We start from the raw sequence: 15,167 nt of genomic DNA, 5'->3' as shown, positions 1-15,167 counted from the left end.
TCCGCCTCCCCAACGGCGCCAAGCAGATGACTTTGCAGTTGGCAACGTCGACTCTACAGGTATTCAGTAACAGAAGGGGCGTTCTTTCAAACAGGTCCTCTGCTTTGCCACCACCGCCTCCACCCAAGCCCCCAGGCATGACTACTCCTCGCAGCCCACCGCCTGTTCAGCCGACAAACCCGCCCGCACCCGCACCTGCCGCCAAGCCCACCCTTTCTCTGCCTGTTAATACTGCTCGCTCCAAACAAGAGAACAGGGGCTCGGTCATGGCGACCAGTCCGAGCATAGCGCCTGCTCTTGATTTCCTAAGAGCATCCGAAGGCGAACCCGTGGAAGAGCGCCGCCCGAGAGAGAGGAGAGATCCCGAGAAGGACAGCGAGAAAGAGATCTGGCGGAAGAGTGATTCCACGATGGCAAGTCACTCCACAATTCGCCCTGGAGCTGGCAGCCGCTCTCCCCGGCCCTTATCAATCGCAGAGTCCTTGCAATCGACGAGCACAGTCGTTGCGGTCAACAAGCGACTCAGCTCTATTATCACTGATGCCGACTACGCTACTCCGGAGGAGGATATTCCAGATGATTCAGAGCCTGCCGTTGCTGCTGCGGAGCCTCCCTTGCGCCAGACCTCCACCCCACCTCCATCATCAAAGACGAGAAATCGTCGGTCGGTTTCCTTAACCCTCGGGTCCCCGTTCCAGCTGCGATCGAAGGCTGCGGGCGAGCCAATGAGGACGCCAGAGTTCGAGATTGAGGCGCCAGCTTTCTCCAGTCGGTCCTTCTCCGACCCTAGACCGCTCGCACCTCACAGGTCTTACCAAGACAACTCGAGCCTCGACACGACTGCAGCCACGGGCTTCATCTCTCCGATGCGCGGTGGTGGTTCGCCCACGCCTGCCAACGGGAATATGCAAGGCCGGCTGGCTGCTTGGAATGCGTCTTCGTCACCATCATCGGGCCATCATCTTGCGCCTCCTCGTGATCAGTATTCGGACAGGCAACGTGTGCCGTCCGAGGGACAGTCGCTGAGGCAGACGGCGATCAGCGTGACTAGTGGGTTCGCTCCCGCCGCCTTCGGTTTCGGCAAACGGGCAGTCGAGAAGATGGGCCGGGCTTGGGGTGGTTTGACGTCTAGTTCGAGCTCGGGACATTCGTCATCCTCCTCGAGCATCGCGCCGTCGTCCTTTTCCGGCGGCCATCCTTTGGGCCGGGTTCATTCGAACCAGTCGACATCCAGCCAGTCTAACGCAAGTGGATCGTTCCCAAGCAAGCACAAGCAGCGTCGGACACCCAATGCTCCTTCGGCGACCTGGAGCATCAGCTCCTCTGCTACGGGTTCGTCCTTATCGGAAGGGGAACAATTCCCTGCCGCGTCTGTTGGCCCTTCCTTGGGCAAGCGGATGCGGGGACCCCTGCGTTTGCTGAACAGCTCGTCTGCTGCTGCGACTGGCTTGGTCTTTGGCAGGGATTTGAAGAGCTGCGTGCAGGAGACAGCCATCAACCCCGCTCGGTTCCGTCGAGACGATGATGAGAGTGTGCATAACGGCGGTCACCGTCGGCAGAGGAGTCGTGGATTGGACATGGAGCTTGTAGGCGCGAAGGCTCTGGAGGATCGGATGTTGCCCGCTCTCGTGGTGCGGTGTGCTCAGCACCTACTACGGTGGGGTATTGAGGAAGAGGGACTTTTCCGGTATGCAGCCCCAACTCTTACTCAGCTTACCGTCAGTTAATTAAACCTTGCCATTACAGTATCAGCGGGCGGTCGTCTCATATAAACAAGCTGAGAGCGGAATTCGACACAGGTACGTCAAACATTGCGCTTCTCAAATCCCATACTGACAATGCCTTCAGGAGCTGACTACGACATCTCTGATTGTTCGCCCGGTGATCTCGACCCGCATGCAGTAGCGTCTATCTTCAAGGCGTATCTTCGCGAGCGTAAGCACACCATAATATCATTTTGTTATATACTCTGACGACATCCGACCTCTAGTCCCTGAACCCATCCTGACACATGCCTTGACGCCGTACTTCGATGCTGCCATGATGGCTGAGAATAACGCCAGGAGTGCTGAGGAGCCATCGGAGCCCCGGATGCAACGAGCTTCGAGAGGACCGACTCTACCTGCTGGTCCTAGAAGCGGCCACCCCGGTCTGCGGAAGCCACCTTCGCTCTCGACGTTAGCTATGCCCAATTTCTCAGGTATCCGACCACCATCGCAGCCCTTGTTGAATGCGCTTTCATCTTTGATATCACGACTGCCGCCGGAGAATCGCGATCTCCTTAGGACGGTTACCGAACTGATCAAGGAGACCGCGAAGAGACATAAAGATACGAAGATGCCGCTGAGCAATCTACTGCTTGTATTCTGTCCAAGCCTCAGCATGAGCCCGTCGTTGTTGCGTGTCCTGTGCGAAGCCGAGGGCATATGGGACGGTCCGTTGAAAAGTGCTGATGATCCCTATATCATTGACATCAAAGCGGACCCGAGTCCCGTCATTGACATTCGCTCCGAAGACGACGATGCAGCAGATAGTGATGGAGAGGACGGACAGGATGGTGAAAGTTCCGCTGCCCAAGAAATGCCGTCTGACAGGGACTCCCTCCCGGGTGAAGATGATGAGGGCGAGTCGGAGAGCGACGACGACGAGGTTGTTCAATTCCCCACAGTTGTGGAGCGGAAGATCATGCGTCCGTCACCCGCGTCTCCAGGTCAGTCTAGTGTGGTACGGACCCCGTCGCCTCTGGCAGCGAGCAGTCCTGCACCATCCCGAGGTGACTCGATATATGCACCGGGTGTCTCGCCTTCCGATTCATCGTCGTACAAAGATGACGCTGCGTCGTACGTCTCAGCTTCCGATGTGCCCTCCAGCGACGCGAGTGAACGTATGTACAATCCTTATTCTCCGCGGGCGCTCACGTCATCTGCCGATTCTTTGGCAACCCCGTCCACCATGTCTGATGATCCCTCCCTTCCGCAAGTCCCTGGTGCCGCTCCGGAGAAGCCGTTACCGTCCTTCGAAGCCTTCTCTTCGCCCAAGATTGCGGATAATTCTAACCTTCCGCTGCCCCCAACGGAGACTAGTAACCCCGTACCCTTCCCTTCGGAGGCGGAGATGACGAAGCGGGACCCTATAGCAGAGCGCTCGCGACCGTTGGCTGTATCGATGGTAAACCAGATGCTCGAGTACGACGAGCATTCCAGGTCGCCGACTGGAACATCGCCTTCACCCCGTATGACGCGCGTGAAGAAGCCGTCTTTACACCTTCTCTTCACGAAGCGCAAGTCTGGTTCCAGTCCCTCACCTGTGTCGTCGCCCTTGCGGCGATCCGGTGTGCAAGCCATATCACCTTACTTACACACAGCGGCGACATCGACGTCTTCCGTCTCGACGCCGATTACTGCTGTCACTGCTCCCCAAGCAAGCACCTTCAGCCTCCCACCAAAGCTTGACTTGTCCATCGAGTCTTCGCCCATCGATCTGAATATTCCAGTAGCGGGAGGGGCCAAAGCTTCTAGTCTCGACCAGGCAAGCGATCTGGCTTCGCCAGGGGAGTCCTCGGAATCAACAGGCACTATTACGCAAAGCATTTTCCCTCTGCAAGAACGCACTATGTCTTCAATATCCTCCTCAACCTATGAATCATCTCGATCTCATGAGACTCCAATCGCCGACATGTACTGTTCAGGTTCGAGTAGCCCTGCGCCGTCCGTTCAAGCTCCCTCAGCACTGGGCAAGTCTGGCTCTGCTTCACAATCACAGGTGTCGCTGACGCCCTCGTCCTACGACAAGCTACACGTTGGCGTGCATGATAGCAATGATGAGCCTGAGGAAGATTGGGCAGGGAGCGTGCTGAAAGCTGCCCAATCTGGTTTGAGTGATCGGGAGGGTACCGCAGCTGGGGCTTCCCGATGAGCCCAGTTCTTGGTGGTATCCGATTCATTCTGGGGTCGTGGGTCTCAGTCGGTGTTGTTGTTCCACTATCCTATCATTCGTCGTTACTTTCTTTTCTTGATCTGTGGACGGTCTGTTAGCATGTGCATCTTTCATCATCACTCACGATTTGGCTCTTGTCACCCAGAACCCTCACCAATTGGAACCCTGCGACACCTCACTATTGCATTTGTCATGACATCTACTAATTTCATGTCTCCAGTTTTTATTGATTCCTCTAGTTAAATTAGTCCTGGCCCGCTTGTTTCCGTAGATAACCATACCCTACTCGAAATTACACGCTGCGGAGATGCAATCAATTGGAACCAACTATTCATACACTTAGGCCTGGCGTGCAGTATATCCGGGTAACCGGAGTGCTGCAACACTCAATGGCAAGTCAATGCCCTGGCCAGAAGATCACTCCTGATAGGTCTACTCCGCGATCTTCCTTTGCATTTGTAGCAATGTCAGCCAGCAGTTTATGGATCCTGAGACCATCCTCAATCGTTGCATGCACCGCTTGGCTACCTTTGGCAAATTCACCCCAGGCGGCTACCAAGTTTCCGATGAGGTCACCACCAGGACTTTGAAAGCCTTCTACCGCGACTGCCCATTGAAGCAGAGGGTGGGCGTGGCAACATGTACGAACGCCTGAGGGAAGCTGTCACCCTTCAACCGTAGTGTACCTTCCTCCCCTTCAATGACCCACGCTAAGTGCGTTTCCCCCGGGGGTGGATGGGAGGCCCGCGCGCCATGTTATGCTGGCCAGGACGCCTGACTTGAGTAGCCAGTGAGCGCGATGTGGTCGGCTGCGCTCGCCGGTCGGGTGCGGGGTGTCGTCGTCGACGACAATGACTGCGGGGTACACGATTGTGGGCGGAGAGCGAGGGGAAGTCATTGAGGAGGCGCGTGAGGACGTCGAAGTGGTGGCCTAGGGCTGCCGTCAATAGGGTGATACCTGACATTGTTTGTTCGCGAATAATGAGTTTGGGAAATCAATGTGCGCCGTTGGTGCATACCGCTGTATGCGTCTGTAGCTCGAGCACTCTTCTTAGTTACAGGTCCCCAGTATGCAAGCTCCTTCGGGGAGAGGGCGGTCTGTGGGTGGTGATGGTATGCTATGAAACGAACAGCTGGCACGATGCAGGAACGCACTATGGTGCAGGACCTGATCTTCCGGAGTCCAGTAGTTCTTTCATCTGTACAATCCGTTAGCCCCTCAGATGAGATGGACAGAGGCCGTTGACGACAGGACTGCATCTTCCTTGCACACTGAACATTCCCCCTACGCCTTAACCCGCGCTGCGTCGGCGATTTCGGCTTCATCGAGGCTGATGCCGTTAGGCCACTCGATGAAGAAGTCCTTCTTCGCGTCAGTCTCAGGCATCAGCGCCTTCTTCATGTAAGGAGCATTGACGGCTACCACCACCATGTCAATCTCGGGGTCGTGGGCGATCTCGCTGGTGTCGCCGAAGAAGGGCTTTACCGACGGGTAGTCAGCCAATTGCATGTATCTCGTCGCGGCATCGTCCGCGGACGGTTCTTTGGTCATAGATAATCTCGGAGAGAACTTGTCCTTTAAATGAGTATGCACTAAGGAGGGTGCTAGGGCAGTCGCCCCCCCAGCCTGTGGCAGATAGACCAACGAAGCCAACTCTGATCGCTTGAGAAGTCATTGGAGGTGGAAGAACCAGGAAATCCAATTCAGAGCTTTGTCATCTTCCGCTCTTTATTTGTAGGAAGAGAGCACTTGAAGACACCAGCGCCTGCGTCCATGTCATCGTGCATGTGGTTGTGTATGCTAGAAAACCGGGATTCGCTTGGTAGGACCTGCCAGGTCTTCAGTGTCAGTCTTCTCATGCCGGGAGAAGCCGTAATCCCGAAGAACTTGGCTCAATAACGACGGCAAGATCGCCTAGTCCAGAGGCTTCCGCCAAAGTCCATGTACTAAGGAATGCCCGGAAGGGGTTGTCAACATATCCGAGACGCTAATGTTTGGGACATCCAGCACAATGGGGAGTATTAGAATATGCTTGTACAGATGACCGAACGATGTGCAAAGCAATTACAGTACAAAGCCCCATTTGCGTGAATATCGATGAAGCCTGTGGCTGAGACGAACCACAGAACACAGCCACAGCCTGAGTCTGAGAACCAATGGGATCGCCAGGCAAGATCTGAGATCTACCGCTTCATCTTGACCGAAGCCTTCAGGTCATCGAAGATCCACGCCGCCAGCTTCAAAATGGCTTGCGGGTACGGTCGCGCATCCACCCCAGATCAAACATTTTCTTACACAGAATCAGACAGAATGGAGCGGGCAAGCGCTCGAAGCCTGGAATTGACTACTCCCTTTACCTGGTCACCGGAAGAGAACTGCTCCCGGAAGGCATAGTACGTCTTCATTTCCATGTGGAAGCCGGGACTTCACTCTGATATTTCACCTCTGGATAGACCTACATAGAGTCACTGAAGCAGGTAGTCCTACCTTTTGTCAACGAGATAATATCTCACTAATGCTCGTGCAGGCCATTGAGGGCGGAGTTACTGTCGTCCAAGTACGGGAAAAGAAAGCAGACACGGGAGAAGTTCGCCTTTTGCTTGCAGTATCGATACCTGAAGCTAAATGCGAGACGAGTCTAGTTCCTCCAAATAGCTCGCGAAAGCAAAGAACTATGTGATCAACACAACATTCCTCTTATCGTCAACGATCGCATCGACATTGCCCTTGCAATCCGCGCGACGGGCGTCCACCTCGGCCAGACCGACATGCCCGTGGCCGTAGCCCGCTCACTCCTCCCGCCGGATACGATCATCGGTGTCTCGTGCAATACCCCAGAGCAGGTTGAGAAAGCGGTGCAAGACGGCGCCGACTACGTAGGCCTCGGAGCGGTGTATGGAACACAGACGAAAGACGTCTCCGGGAAGATCATCGGTCCCCGAAAGGTCGGGCTGAGGCTGGAGAAGCTGGACGGCACCAACGTCAAATCTGTGGTCATCGGGGGCATCAAAACTTCTAATGTCTTGAGGACGCTCCATGTGTCTGTTTCGACTAGCGGGCGCACCGTCGACGGAGTCGCGGTCGTATCCGACATCGTGGCTTCCAAGACGCCTAGAGAGTCGGCGCGCACCCTCGCCAGCCTCGTGAAGGCGTTCAAGCTCGCATCTTCGGCGCCTGCCTTAGCCAGACCGTTTTCTAGGCAATTGAGCGACTCGCTACTGCACGACGCTGCAGCTCTGCTAGACGTCGTCCGGAAACATTCTCCTCTGATCCACCAAGTACGGTCGCTCCCTCCTCTGGCGGCGCCTGCTAACCGGCTCTTCAGATCACTAACACCGTCGTGACTAACCAATCGGCGAATGCGACGCTTGCGTTAGGAGCTTCTCCTATCATGGCAACCTCTCCTTACGAGATGGAGGACCTACAGAAAGTGCGTCACCCTCAGTGGGCCATATTTGTGGTCAGACTTGTGACGAGATTAGGCCACCGGCGCTCTCCTGATCAATTTCGGGACCATCACGGACAAAGAGGGCATGCTGCAAGCCGGTAAATTTGCCAACCTGAACAAGAAGCCCGTAGTGTTCGACCCTGTAGGGGTTGGCGCCACCGCTTATCGGCGGTCAACTGCGAGCGGTATGCTTTGCCTCCCCTTTATGGGCCATTTCAGTGCTAATGTGGCCGTATTGGGTAATAGAACTGCTGAACACCTGGCAAGCTTCGATTATCAAAGGGAACGCTGCCGAGATTGGTGCCCTCGCGGACTCCGTGGAGGTACAGGCTAAAGGCGTAGATTCCGGAGGGAGCTTCAAGGACCCTGCCGCGGTGATCAGGCAGCTTGCCAGGAAAGAGCGTGAGCACCCTTCCACCGTGACCTTTTCTAACGCCTGTAATTACGCTTGATAATTTCTCACGCAGGCTGCGTCGTCGTTCTGTCCGGGGTGGTGGATTACATCACGAACGGTGAGGATGTGGTAGCGCTGCACAATGGCCATCCTCTCCTGGGTCAGATTACTGGGTCAGGATGCATGCTCGGAACTGCGGTCGCTACTTTTGCCGCTGCCGAGAGGCTGCGGACGTTAGAAAGCGAAGGGAAGGGCGCCGACGAGGAGGGCAAGCTGGTAAGTGGGGACATGCTGGTCGCTGCCGTCGGAGGGTGCGTATATGACTGAAACTGCTTTCGAACCTGACTATGATGGCTCAACTCCGCTTATATCCGCAGCGTCCTGGCGCTCACGGTTGCGTCGGAGTTGGCTGCCGCCAGGGAGGACGTCAAGGGCAGCGGGACATTCTTGCCTGCTCTGATTGATGAGTTGGGGAAGCTGACGCCGGAGGTTATCGCCAGCAGAGCTAAAGCGGAGGTATTCTCTCCCTGAGGAATTATGATGTATAGAGAAGATCTAGACGTACATGTGTATGATATGTCTACACTGAGGCGAACTGAAGGGCGACGTTGAAGCGTCTCAGGCTCATATTCCCAGGAGGGGCGCAGTATACATCGACTGCCTACATATATAATACAAATCCGAGCTAGAGATACACCTACGCCTTTCATCCCATACGCAGACTAAGCAACAGGCGGTGCAATCGTCGCAGGATTCGGAACATCCAATATCCTCGAGAAGGGCATCTCGAGCGTGGGTTGCAGCCAGTTCTTCTCATCGTACACCGCATACGGCGGCGACTCGATCATGTGGAACGTATACGCGAACCGGGTGTTCGGGCTTGTGTTACGCTCCGACTTGTGCAAGACGTTACCGTGTATCAGGACCAAGTCGCCTGTGAACGCAAACCCATGAGTGACGTCGGGAGCGTAGGAGAAGCAACAGCCAAACGTACCTGGATTGCATGCTTCCAGGACGTACTTACCCTTGGGTTTGGGCACCTGCGAGGGATCGAGGAGCTGCTCGAAGCCGGTTCCGCCGTTGGGGAGGCGGACGAAGCGTTTCGAGATGGGCGTGGTTAGGTGAGAGCCTGGGAGGAAGGAGAGGGCGCCGTTTTCGGGCGTGCATTTCTCCAGAGCGATCCAGAAACCGAGAGCGGAAGGGGGGTTGGTGTACTGCACGGGGTTAATGTGTGAGGGGCTGACTGGAGTGAAGGGTGCTCACGAGGAAGGTGCTTTTGTGCGCATAATAGTTTATAAGATTAAGCAAAGGGTAAGTTGCCATATTGCTTACGAGTCATTGTGTTCAGGCACTTGGTAGCACGGGGACACGTTAAGTGTATGTAGGTGGAATATGGGAAGGATCCTTACCTTCTCCGCCGATCTCCTGCTGCTTGCATATCACCATGGACTGTAAAGCTGCAGGTATGACCGCAATGAGGTCGAACGGAGGTGAGAACCACCAGCACGCTTACCCACAGGATTGCGGTGGAACTTGAGATCCCGAACGAGTGCCTTCATCTTGGGATTCTCGAGCGTAACACTTCGAAACACGGGGTCGAGTTCATGTAAGGCTGTAGGACGCACATATTTCAGCGCTGCGGCAGATGCAAGAAGCTCACAAGGGCGCCTACCGTGTCCGATCTTGTTTACGGCTTTCTGCTTCGGTCTGGTCAGCTTACCGTTACTGTCGAGGGCGTCTTCCTCCAAGAAGAAGCGAATCTTGTCGCCAGACGTGAGGAAATAGTCGTCGCCAACGTGGTTATCATCCCCGGTCGTGAATTTCGTCTAGAAACACGGGAGGAGTACCAAAGATAAGGATTATCCGTGCAGGAATGTTTCGGGCATACCTTGGGGTGATCCTCGATGCTGAAGTTGTCAAGCAGCTGCTTTGCGCGGGTCAGAAGAGCATCTGTTTGGCCGCTGGTGAGGAAACCGGATATGCGCAGATATCTGTGCGCGGATAGATCAGACTAAGCATGGTCTGAATTTGTTAATCCGCCGCTCGAAAGACTTGCCCGTCGTCGTAGAACTTGAATTCAGATGAGCACAGTCGAGTACAAATACAGAGCAATAGATTCTTACCTTGTCAAGCTGCTCTTTGGAAAGGACTTCGAGATTCGGGCTGCCCATGGCGTTACGCTGTTGTGGAGGCTGCCGCCAATGAGCGCTGAGAGATCTCGGTCCGCAGGGCCCGTTCTGACGAGTCAGCAAAAGAAGCAGCAGATCATTTCCTTTCCTGGGTTTGTCACAACTGGTTCAAGCAGCGAGCTCTGTTGTTCAACCACGTCTGCGATACATTTTTCATCTTTACTACAGCTACATTCCTAATATCTCTTTGGAAACTGGACCCACCATGGTTACTGTCAATGATTTCAGCACCAATATGCACTGCGCACTTGTACCAGAGGAGCGAAAATTCACCGTTCCTCTACGGCACCCGAGCCTTTCTTTCGATGACGGGAATATTGCGATTCTTTGCGGCACCTACTACTTTATTGTGCACCAAGGTCTACTCTGTCGACACTCTGAGGTCCTAGAACACCTGGTGCGGAGACTGCTGAATGAAGAACACGTTGGGGTTATCGAAGGACGCCCAGTCCTCAATCTGGATGACGCCGCGGAGGACCTTGCTTACTTCGTTGAGGCTATCTATGACGGACTGTGGGTATGTCACGAATCATCTAGTATGCATGACTTACTTCAGGCAGCGGGAGACTGAGGTATGACGGAAATGATTTTCTGGCGGTCTCTGGCTTGCTTCGTTTATGCACCAAGTATCACGTCCATAACCTGTATGTATATGATGCGCGCTGCGAAGCTAGGTCCTGCATTATATCTTATCTACCCCCAGGCGACAACAACTGCTACGTGGACTCTCTGTTCTATGGCCCACGACCTTATCCCAGTGGGAGCAGCGAGAAAAGCTAGCCACAGACTCTTCGGGACTCTACGCACCTCGACCTATGATTCCTCACCCCATGTATGTTTGCACAGCCTTCTCGTATGACTTCATTCACCTAGCTATCGCAGAACGGTCATAAACCTCGCCCGGGAAATTGACGCACCTCAGCTCTTGCCTTCGGCGTACTACGATCTTTCACGCTACCTACCTAGCCAGACTATGTCAGACTTCTCACCGTCCGATGACTGTCCGACAGAGCAACTCTCCCACGAAGACCTGGTGAACGCACTCCGCGGAAGGGAATACTCTGCCCGGTTCTTCTCAACTTTTGTCGTCAATGAACTCGAAGGACGACCCGCGTCCCCCTGGTGTATGTACCGCAACGAACAGAAGCCCAGCAGACGGCGACGATGCCAGATGGCGTTCGAGGCGATCACGTTCGAGGTCCTCCGCGACGTCAACGGCGTGGCGTGCAACCGCAACTCGGATCCACTGTATGCTATAGCCGACACATATCTGATGCAGACCAAAGACGACGCTCCTGGACAAGAGAACAAGACTGCTTTCCGCGCGTGTGAAGCCTGCCGGTTGGAGTATAACACTGTCGTCGATCGTGCCCGCACGGATTTCTGGAGGCAGCTTCCCCAGTGGTTTGGAGTGACTGTTGCTAATTGGAATCAGCAAGCACAGCCGTGATCAGCTCTTCTTGGATCTCTGCCTCTTTATCCCTGGCTCTCTTAAGATGTATACCGCGTCCTGTCACGGTCACGTGCATGTATGTAACACTTTCTGGTACAGACTATTCGATCCAGTCCTTGTCGTTACACCATGACAGCAGTCTTGCACGATTTGGCCGAGGACGTCTTCGATGGTAGCATGGAAACGACGCTACAGTACGACTCTGACGACGACGCTTTGATGAACCTGGATGATCTGAGCTATCCAACTACAGTTACCGATACTGAAGGACATATCATCCTGGAAGACGAAAGACGAGAGCTGACCGTCGATGACGACAAAGCAACGGAAGGCGAAGTCAGTTCCGAAGACGATTCCGAGACTGATGTCCGGTAGGAGCGCGTAATGGCGGTGGTGCATACAATGAAGTCTTATACGTATGAAGTGACGAGGCGATTGGCAGAGTCGAGGGCCTCGTTCTGTCCTTCCTTTCACAGCTTTCGACTAGCTTATTATCTGACGACGATGACGACGAAGCAACCCAGACCCGACCGTCGCAGAAGCGACATAGCTCGCGCAAGAAGATCGAGCTGAAGCTGGCGGACAGAAAGAAGGTGATGCAGGATGGGTCTGATTCTTCTCCCTAGCCGCATATATTTTGGGCTGGAAAGAATTTTGTAGTTTGCGTGCGCCTCGAACCATTAGTTTCCCGCAGAAGGGAAGGTCCACGAGTTCCAGGACGTTAGGTCAGTGGGTATATGCATATAGTCCTGTCCAGTGCCCTAAAGCCAGGGCCGCAGCTCAGCTGCTCCGGGTCACGGATTTAACGCATGAAGCTCTCGTAGACGATATCCCCACGACTAAGAGGTGCGTGTATTCCTGAATGTGGTCTGATAGGTATTAACACCTTTCTAGGGACATGTACTACAAAGATGTGCCTTTGTTCAAGTCGCAGACCGTTGTTAACCGCGTAGGGCCTCCCTCTCTCCCTTGCAGAGGATGCGGCCGCGACCCTAATTACTGGACCCTGTAGTTGGTCGACGATATGGCGGCTACGTTCGAGATCGGCAGAGCTGATATGAACGTGGTAAGCTCAGGTCGCTAAGTCATATAACCAAAATTGTCACTTCAGTCCTTAGCGTGCCGCATCGAAAGGCCTTTTCGCGGGAGAGAACTTGGTGATCCACCTGCAGGACGGGGCAGAAATACGGGGCAATGATTCCGAGGTGCGATGAAGTCCTCCGTCGGGGAGGAGGCTGTGAATTCATCTTCTCGGGTAGGGAATGCTCATTCCAGCTGCCGAAGAGATCTCGCACTTTGAGGTAAAGGATCACATCACGTGGGTCCTAATCGTGGAGAAAGAGGTAAGACGCTAGTGCAAGTCCACCTTCCATCAGTGCAAACTATACTAGGCTATTTTCCAAACGCTTTGCCGGTATAAATTCGCGAGTCACGCGTCCCTGCCTGGTGAGGGAGTTATCATCACGGTGAGTAAAGTTACTGTAAGTATTTAACTTGCCTCAATGGTGGCTTCGCTCAGGGCAAGGGATATCCCGACGTTGCGACCCGTCAGTTGGTGAAGACTTTATCTGACAACTTGCCAACACAGTGCGTTTCATAACAGACTTACCTGCTTCGCCTTGCTGAAAAGACCGATTAGCGTGCCAATGCTTGCCTTAGTAGACGGCGATGCCTACGGTCTTGATATACTGTCTGTCTACAAATTTGGCAGCGCAAGTATGCGCCATGAGAACGAGAAGCTGGCCGCGTCGCGCTTGGAGTGGCTCGGCATCTGGTCCAGCGAGTTGCTAGAGTAGGTCCTCGATGCCCGAGCAGGAATGACTCTAACACGCCCCTAGGCTGGGTGTAGACCGGGACGCCCTGATCCCTATCACAACTCACGACGAGAAGAAGGTCAGCCTGTATTCCCCTCCTGAAGCACCGACCTGACTCCTTGTTTCTGTGTAGGCGCTAGCCATACTGCGACGCCCTGAGGAGATTCTGCCCAAGCGATGGAGGTGCGTATTCCTGATTTATTACAAACAGGATGACATCAGCCCGTCGCCGTGGACCAGGCGTGAAATGCTGCATATGTTGCATCTGCGTCGCAAGGCAGAAATCGAGGTCCTCAGCACGTCAGCGACCAAGACCACGATGCCTGCCCTGGTCGCCTATTTGTGTAGGAAGATATCAGAGGCTGTTCTAGTGCTAGCAGATCTGTCGTGAATGTAGGACTCTTCCTCCTGTCCATGATGATGAATGAACGAGATTCCATGCAAACCACATCCATAGTCTGTGCTACAACAACAAACTCTAGGTCCATATTTCACCAAGTCCAAACATCACTCAGGAGATTAAGGTACAATTGAACATATCAGCACGTGCTCCAACGTTCAGACCTCAAGAGCCGTACTGAGGAGGAGGATCTGCTAGCGCCTCCCTGGCGGTCTGCGCTTCCTCCTGGTCATGGACCTCAAGCTTCTTCTGGTACATGCTCAAATCCTCGTACAAGGCCGACGCACGCCTTGTAGACGGACCGGATAGGAGAGAGGTGGTGGCCATCGAATTACTGCGCGTGGTTGTGCCGATTGACGCGAAGGAAGAAGGTGCATAGGATGATGCTCGGTCGTGCGGATTGGGGAGAGGCGGGATGGGCGAGGTCGACCGCTCTTCTAGAATCGAACCGGCTGTTGCTTGGCTGAGCAAAGACCGGTCACCCGCAGAATGGTGTGATTGGGCATGTCCCAGATTCGGCAACGACGTAACGGGGGTGCCGTTATCTCCCAAACCGTACAATTGACTATGACCGGAGACAGCAGTAACTGATTGCTCTTCGGCGGGGCGGCTGGACCTGGTGTGACCGAGATTGGCCATGGAGGTGAATTCAGGTTCGTTGTCTGCCTGGCCGCGCGACGAGCTATGGCCGAGGTTTCGCATAGAAGAAGGGGACCCTGCTGACCTGGGGGACGAAGGTGTGAGACAGGCGGGAATAACGAGATCGCGACGCCCCTCCTTGTCCTTAGGCGGTACTACAGGAAGCAGGAGTCTGTTCCTTTGTTGGTCTTCAAGCATGCGACGAGTCTTCTCCCGTAATTTCTTCTCCCTTTGTCTCCTCCTCCATAACCAGAGGAGTATAAAGAAGAGGACAAGAAAGAGAACTAGAAACACTCCGGTTGAAGTGAAGTTCATGCAGCTGTGCCTGTGAAACTACCGTACCTATGCCAATCACAATACCTGCGATTGCACCTCGGCTCAAGCGAGGGTGCGCTCGTCTGCGACGACGGCATGCTCTGTCGCAGTCGTCGCTGTCGCTGTCACTGTCACTATCAGAGTCATCGTCGCGGCGGCTAGAAAGACAGGTGTAAGCTTCAACTGCTTGCTGCGACAAATGCGAAGGGACGTACTTGAATGGTAATGCAGTCACTCGACGGGGTCGTAAGTTCAGAGTGACGACAAAGAGGGCGATTGACAGTAATGACATCGTACCCTGGGACGTGGCCAGCCGTGGAAAGGGTCACTCTCGGATGGGCGGTGGGATAAATCCTCCAGCAGGAGCCGAAGCCCCCTTACGCAGGAAAAGGAAGCCGCTCGGTGCCATAAGCACCATCTTCGCTAGGTGCTGCGACGAAGACACGCCAAGAAATAGTTTAAGCAAGCAGGGCAGCCGTAAGCACCGCGTCCCCTCTAACACCGGATCGCGGAGGAAGAGAGGTGAATGTGACGCGTCTCGTCACTGACACGCGTGACACGGCTACACGCAGCGTAAC

The 15,167-nt window shown here is 54.4% G+C and overlaps 7 protein-coding genes across 7 annotated transcripts; 4 read left to right on the top strand and 3 right to left on the bottom strand.

The window, feature by feature from the left end:
- Positions 1-865: 865 nt before the first annotated feature.
- On the top strand, positions 866-4,259 carry GLOTRDRAFT_115374 (RhoGAP-domain-containing protein; the record flags this gene model as incomplete). The annotated part of the gene is made up of 4 exons (XM_007866345.1): positions 866-1,687; positions 1,747-1,799; positions 1,849-1,935; positions 1,991-4,259. Coding segments are annotated over 4 exons (2,887 nt in total), but the record flags the coding sequence as incomplete, so codon positions are not given.
- Positions 4,260-5,233: 974 nt separating this feature from the next.
- On the bottom strand, positions 5,234-5,422 carry GLOTRDRAFT_17831 (uncharacterized protein; the record flags this gene model as incomplete). The annotated part of the gene is made up of 1 exon (XM_007865674.1): positions 5,234-5,422. A coding segment is annotated over one exon (189 nt), but the record flags the coding sequence as incomplete, so codon positions are not given.
- A 566-nt stretch (positions 5,423-5,988) lies between these two features.
- GLOTRDRAFT_115373 (HK-domain-containing protein) lies at positions 5,989-8,521 on the top strand (the record flags this gene model as incomplete). The annotated part of the gene is made up of 10 exons (XM_007866344.1): positions 5,989-6,006; positions 6,271-6,330; positions 6,391-6,414; positions 6,465-6,524; positions 6,580-7,215; positions 7,263-7,367; positions 7,420-7,570; positions 7,632-7,787; positions 7,853-8,090; positions 8,157-8,521. The coding sequence occupies 10 exons, from the start codon at positions 5,989-5,991 to the stop codon at positions 8,308-8,310; spliced, it is 1,602 nt and encodes a 533-aa protein (XP_007864535.1). The 3' UTR covers positions 8,311-8,521.
- On the bottom strand, positions 8,502-9,977 carry GLOTRDRAFT_120611 (phytanoyl-CoA dioxygenase; the record flags this gene model as incomplete). The annotated part of the gene is made up of 10 exons (XM_007866343.1): positions 9,903-9,977; positions 9,836-9,849; positions 9,668-9,770; positions 9,452-9,605; positions 9,293-9,391; positions 9,189-9,236; positions 9,112-9,130; positions 9,043-9,052; positions 8,774-8,993; positions 8,502-8,713 (listed from the first exon to the last, which is right to left on the bottom strand). The coding sequence occupies exons 1-10, from the start codon at positions 9,948-9,950 to the stop codon at positions 8,502-8,504; spliced, it is 927 nt and encodes a 308-aa protein (XP_007864534.1). The 5' UTR covers positions 9,951-9,977.
- A 226-nt stretch (positions 9,978-10,203) lies between these two features.
- GLOTRDRAFT_39275 (uncharacterized protein) lies at positions 10,204-11,418 on the top strand (the record flags this gene model as incomplete). The annotated part of the gene is made up of 4 exons (XM_007865814.1): positions 10,204-10,481; positions 10,529-10,612; positions 10,672-10,800; positions 10,851-11,418. The coding sequence occupies 4 exons, from the start codon at positions 10,204-10,206 to the stop codon at positions 11,416-11,418; spliced, it is 1,059 nt and encodes a 352-aa protein (XP_007864005.1).
- Positions 11,419-12,187: 769 nt separating this feature from the next.
- Positions 12,188-13,626, top strand: GLOTRDRAFT_38410 (topoisomerase acting in meiosis; the record flags this gene model as incomplete). The annotated part of the gene is made up of 11 exons (XM_007865752.1): positions 12,188-12,267; positions 12,316-12,370; positions 12,434-12,487; positions 12,540-12,626; positions 12,681-12,764; positions 12,813-12,887; positions 12,941-13,008; positions 13,061-13,213; positions 13,260-13,314; positions 13,369-13,418; positions 13,476-13,626. Coding segments are annotated over 11 exons (912 nt in total), but the record flags the coding sequence as incomplete, so codon positions are not given.
- Positions 13,627-13,671: 45 nt separating this feature from the next.
- Positions 13,672-14,881, bottom strand: GLOTRDRAFT_137763 (uncharacterized protein; the record flags this gene model as incomplete). The annotated part of the gene is made up of 3 exons (XM_007866342.1): positions 13,672-14,558; positions 14,617-14,747; positions 14,805-14,881. 3 exons carry the CDS (start codon positions 14,879-14,881, stop codon positions 13,801-13,803), a joined length of 966 nt encoding a protein of 321 aa, XP_007864533.1. The 3' UTR covers positions 13,672-13,800.
- Positions 14,882-15,167: the final 286 nt, after the last annotated feature.

This window comes from Gloeophyllum trabeum, assembly GCF_000344685.1.
Source record: "Gloeophyllum trabeum ATCC 11539 unplaced genomic scaffold GLOTRscaffold_00004, whole genome shotgun sequence".
Classification (NCBI taxonomy): Eukaryota; Fungi; Basidiomycota; class Agaricomycetes; order Gloeophyllales; family Gloeophyllaceae; genus Gloeophyllum; species Gloeophyllum trabeum.
This window is presented reverse-complemented; position numbering and strand designations above follow the sequence as displayed.